Below are 5247 nucleotides of genomic sequence, written 5' to 3' on the forward strand. Positions count from 1 at the left end.
TATCCATGAACCAAACACACGATCCTCCATCTTCAAGATGTCGTCAATGCAGACCATATTCTGCATTCGCTCCTGGACTATTTTCCAAGCTTTGCGACGGCGCTGGAGCGAGCATGTTTTTTTCTTTTTACTAAACACATGTCTAGTCTTTTTCATACACATTGTACATTTTATGTATACATATAAAATATTGCTTTATACACATTTAATATTTCAAATACATGTTAAACATTTTTACAAAACTTGTTTCGATTTTTTTTCAAATATGTGCTAAAAAGTTAAATACATGTCAAACAATTTCTGAATGATAAATAACATTTTCATTGAACTATGCAAACATTTTTGTATATTGTACAAGCATTTTTTAAACTTGGGAAGATTTTTTAAAATATAATGTAACATTTTTAATGTATGAAACATTTTTTGAATTAGACAAACAATTTTTTACATTTCCTAAACATGTTGTTAAATGTTGCGTACATTTTTGGAAAAATGAGTGAAATTTTGTAATTGTGACAAACACTTTTCATACACATGATTAACATTTTCTACTTCACATTACATATTTTCGTGTACATCGGAAATACTTTCTATACATGCTTACCATTTTCTAAATGCAAGATTAACATTTTATCAAAATGTTATGTAAAGTGTTTCTGCAATATATTTATTTAAAATATGTCAAAATATAAACCAGAAAATAAAAAGAAAAAAACATTATGTCAGCATGACGTGACACGTGGTTACTGGCCTTCGCCGCGGGCTACAAATATCCGTGCCCCACTTCAATCCCTCAACAAAATGCAACTCTATCCCCAACATGGTGTCAGCGTGACACGACACGTGGTTACTGGCCTTCGCCGCGGGCTACACATATCCGTGCCCCACTTCAATCCCTCAACAAAATGCAACTCTATCCCCAACATGATGTCAACGTGCCGCGACACGTGGTTACTGGCCTTCGCCATGGGCTACACATATCCGCGCCCCCACTTCAATCCCTCGACGAAATGCAACTCTATCCCCGTCCCGTGAGATGCGATGCAGCAGTAGGTCAGGCTGTACATGATAGAGTGGTCGGCAATGACCATAAGCTGGCAACAGTATGCGAGGGTCATCTTCTAGGCCTGACCTAGCTGAAAAGACTGGTAGCCATGTTCTGCTAGTCTGTATCCTCTGTGTCCAGCGGCATCAACCTAGGGCCCTGTTTGGATCATGGGGTTAGAGCTAGTTTGGGTTAGTTGGAGGTTTAAATAACTCAAAAGTATCCAAACAGGAAAGGTTAGAGTGAGTTAGTTCCATCTAACCCAACTATCTCGGTGGAGAGGTGCTTATTTGAGTTAAAGTGGGTTAGAAAATAACTCTAACTCTAACTGTGTTAGAGTATCCAAACAAGGCCCTAGGGTGTTTATGCAAAATATTTTTCTACTTGGGTGTCCCTGGTGAGACCCGTATTGACGTGGCAATGATCAACACGACACGCAAGCATGTCAAACATTCTTTAGGCTGTTTAAGACCAGAGATGATCCACTAACAAACTTATGAGACCCAAATTTACAGTTTTGAAGTTTTGAGACTAGCTTAACACACCTCAAATAGTTTTAGGACCTTTGGTGCATTTTACTCTTTCGTGAAAACTAGAAGGGTTGGGCGCGCTTTGCTGCGTCATTGGTGTTGCGGGTTTCTTAAAAAAAGTCACTCTGTTACAAAATATAATGTGTATTATTTTTTGAAAGTCAAACATTTTAAATTTGATCAAATTTGTAAAGAAATATATCAAAATCCATAATATCAAATTGGTACTTTTAGATTCATTATGAAATGAATTTTCATACTTATTTTGTTTAATATTGTGGATGTCGATATTTCTGCTGTGAACATGGTCAAAGTTAAAGAAATTTGACTCTCCGAAAAAACTAATACCCCTTATATTCTCAAACTTGTGGAATATTTAGTTTGGTAGGTCCGGGAGATGATAGAGTGTGTTTCATTTTTATTTATAATGCAGTGATTTGGTGGGTCTTTCGTGATGTGATACTGTGTTATGCGCTAGCCAGCCTATATTTATGTAGGGAAATATTTGTGTTGGTGGTTCTACTTACTATATTGGTGCAACAGTATCATATGGTGACACTTCTTTTTTTAGGTGGTGGTAGGGTGCGCAAGATTGATATTTTATAGGCCGGTTGCTGCTGATTGATTTGAAAAATCGTTGGTCCGGTTAAAATCATAAACCAAATCCAAAATTGAATACCTCAATTAAATGAAAGAGCTTTAAAATTAGGGAATATAGTGAATTAAAATAAATGAATGGGAGGTCTTGATAAATTGTTAACCCGGTAAAAATCGGATGACCCAATTCTAAATTGAAAACCTCAATTAATTGTTAGGCCTTAAAATTTGGAAGCACGGTGTATAGTATAAAAACAATTGAATAAGAGAGCTTTGAGAAATTGTTGGCCTGATCAAAATCGGGTGATCTAATTTTAATTGAAGACCTCAATTGAATGTGGGCTTTTTAAAACAAGGAGGCTTAGGTTATAGTAGAGGAGGATATGGAGCCATGGAGGAGGATGATGATGAATGTACATGCTATACTACCACCAAGTACTAGAAGTGGGCCGGTTCATGGTAAGAAAATAGAGCGTTGGACTTTGATGAAAATTGGGGGAAATGGAAAGTTTCCAAAGAGCGAGATCTGTGAGTTGTATTCGAGAAACATGGTCCTGCTCCTGCTCCCAGACGGAACAAAACCGGCCCATCAAGGCACAACTCACTAGAACCGTCCCGATCGACCATGGACGCCAACAGCGACAAACATTTACCTCAAAACCTTTCCATTCTGTGCAGCAGCCACCCCCCGTGACGGGAATCCAGCCAGTGGAACCCCATTGGCCGCGCCACTGCCAGGTCGGCGCCATCTGGCATCGGCCCGCCTCCCCCTATCACCTTATCGTCCCCGCTAACATAAATGGCGCCGCTCCTTCGCTTTCCCAAGCCTTTCCAAGAGAAGCTCACTGCCATCCGCACTATCTGATACACTCATTCATCGCTGCGTTGCTCGCCGGCTCAGATGGCTCTTCAGGCGGCCACTTCCTTCCTCCCGTCGGCCCTCTCCGCGCGCAAGGAGGTACCCTTAATTTCCTCACCTTCTCCGGCGAGTTCACGTCCGGTGCCAATCTTTGGTGCTGATTTCGTGGTTGTGTGGTCCGTGTGCAGGGAGCGGCCAAGGACTCGGCCTTCTTCGGCGTTCGTCTCGCCGATGGCCTCAAATTCGACACCACCTCCCTGGGCCTGCGCACCAAGGTGAGCTCAAATCTTTGCATTCGGGTCGATGCATGTGTGCACTCTGCCTAGCAAGTCGCTGCTTGTTGTTGCGTGGTATTATTTGGGGAATTGCAGCTGGTAACATAGTCGAGTGATGGAGTGCCGGATTTGTGATTAGTTAGCTGGGTGCTTGGGCTAGACTGTGGACCGTGCTCTGTTAGTCGCTGCTCGTTCTGACCGACATGCGCGTCACGAACCTACGCAGAGGGTGAACACGTCGTCAGTTGCCATCCGCGCGCAGGCCGCGGCGGTGTCCGCGCCGACCGCGACCCCGGCGTCGCCGTCCGGCAAGAAGACCGTCCGCACGGGCAACGCGGTCATCACGGGCGCGTCGTCGGGCCTCGGCCTCGCCACGGCCAAGGCCCTGGCGGAGTCAGGCAAGTGGCACGTCATCATGGCGTGCCGCGACTACCTCAAGACCGCGCGCGCGGCCAGGGCGGCCGGCATGCCCAAGGGCAGCTACACCATCGTGCACCTGGACCTGGCCTCCCTCGACAGCGTCCGCCAGTTCGTCAAGAACGTGCGCCAGCTCGACATGCCCATCGACGTCGTCGTCTGCAACGCCGCCGTGTACCAGCCCACCGCCAAGGAGCCTTCCTTCACCGCGGACGGCTTCGAGATGAGCGTCGGCGTCAACCACCTCGGCCACTTCCTCCTCGCCCGCGAGCTCCTCGAGGACCTCAAGGCCTCCGACTACCCCTCCAAGCGCCTCATCATCGTCGGCTCCATCACCGGTAATATGTACATGCGCGATCCTCTGTTTCTTTGTCGTCCTACTCGTCGTTGTTTCAGACTGTAACCTTCATTTCTGTGTGCAGGGAACACGAACACGCTCGCGGGGAACGTGCCGCCCAAGGCCAACCTCGGGGACCTGAGGGGCCTGGCGGCCGGGCTGAACGGCGTGGGCAGTGCTGCCATGATTGACGGCGCGGAGTTCGACGGCGCCAAGGCGTACAAGGACAGCAAGGTGTGCAATATGCTGACCATGCAGGAGTTCCACCGGCGGTACCACGAGGAGACCGGCGTGACCTTCGCGTCGCTCTACCCGGGGTGCATCGCCACCACGGGCCTCTTCCGTGAGCACGTCCCGTTGTTCCGCTTCCTCTTCCCGCCGTTCCAGAAGTACATCACCAAGGGGTACGTGTCCGAGGAGGAGGCCGGCAAGAGGCTGGCGCAGGTCGTCAGCGAGCCCAGCCTCACCAAGTCCGGCGTCTACTGGAGCTGGAACAAGAACTCGGCGTCCTTCGAGAACCAGCTCTCCGAGGAGGCCAGCGACACCGAGAAGGCCAGGAAGGTCTGGGAGCTCAGCGAGAAGCTCGTCGGACTCGCATGATCACCAAATGGCCGGCCCTCCGGCGAGGTCGCAAACCCTGATCGATCGTCATCCGCACCAAGTGGCGAAATTTTGTGCTTCTTTTCTCAAGCCAAAAAAAAGAAAAAATAATTGTAGGACACGTTTCGCACAAACTGCTAGATTAAGTACGTGGCGCGCCCGATTAAGTCCGAAGTGGTTACAGTTCGCAAGGAGTTTAAGCCTGTAAAACTAGTTCTTTTTCTTTGATTTGGTAATAGTGACAATAAAGTGTCTTGGGCGGCCAAATAGTGGAAGTACAGTTCGACTTTTTGAGTTTCATCCGGTAACTTCACCCAGTGAATTTTCTTTCAACGTTACAATGTGTTTGTGCGCGCGCGTGGGCTGTGTGTTTTAGTTGAAATTGGATCCTTTCAAGAGATTAGACGCGCTCTTTGGGAATGCTGCAGTATCATTACAAGCATGGGGCAGAGAACGACCGGAAACATCAAGTTGCTCATGGCAGTGGCCACCTTCGTGATATGCAGATTCGACAAGGCACAGGAAGCCCGCATCCTCACGGATCAGGAGCTCTGGTTGTGTCGTACTCTTGAGCTTGCGTTGCTGGG

The 5247-nt window shown here is 47.3% G+C and overlaps 1 protein-coding gene across 1 annotated transcript; it reads left to right on the forward strand.

Annotated features, from left to right (window-relative positions):
• Positions 1 to 2970: 2970 nt before the first annotated feature.
• On the forward strand, positions 2971 to 4960 carry LOC119270646 (protochlorophyllide reductase B, chloroplastic-like). The gene is made up of 4 exons (XM_037552673.1): positions 2971 to 3130; positions 3220 to 3306; positions 3533 to 4061; positions 4146 to 4960. Exons 1-4 carry the CDS (start codon positions 3074 to 3076, stop codon positions 4658 to 4660), a joined length of 1188 nt encoding a protein of 395 aa, XP_037408570.1. The 5' UTR covers positions 2971 to 3073; the 3' UTR covers positions 4661 to 4960.
• Positions 4961 to 5247: the final 287 nt, after the last annotated feature.

This window comes from Triticum dicoccoides, chromosome 1A (assembly GCF_002162155.2).
Source record: "Triticum dicoccoides isolate Atlit2015 ecotype Zavitan chromosome 1A, WEW_v2.0, whole genome shotgun sequence".
NCBI classification, from domain to species: domain Eukaryota; kingdom Viridiplantae; phylum Streptophyta; class Magnoliopsida; order Poales; family Poaceae; genus Triticum; species Triticum dicoccoides.

What these genes read in the sequence shown, in the direction of transcription:
- LOC119270646 (XM_037552673.1), top strand. Translation starts at nt 3,074, where the DNA reads ATGGCTCTTCAGGCGGCCACTTCCTTCCTCCCGTCGGCCCTCTCCGCG. An exon ending in CCCTCTCCGCGCGCAAGGAG is followed by an intron (nt 3,131 to 3,219) that starts GTACCCTTAATT and finishes GTCCGTGTGCAG; the next exon opens with GGAGCGGCCAAGGACTCGGC. An exon ending in CATCGTCGGCTCCATCACCG is followed by an intron (nt 4,062 to 4,145) that starts GTAATATGTACA and finishes TTCTGTGTGCAG; the next exon opens with GGAACACGAACACGCTCGCG.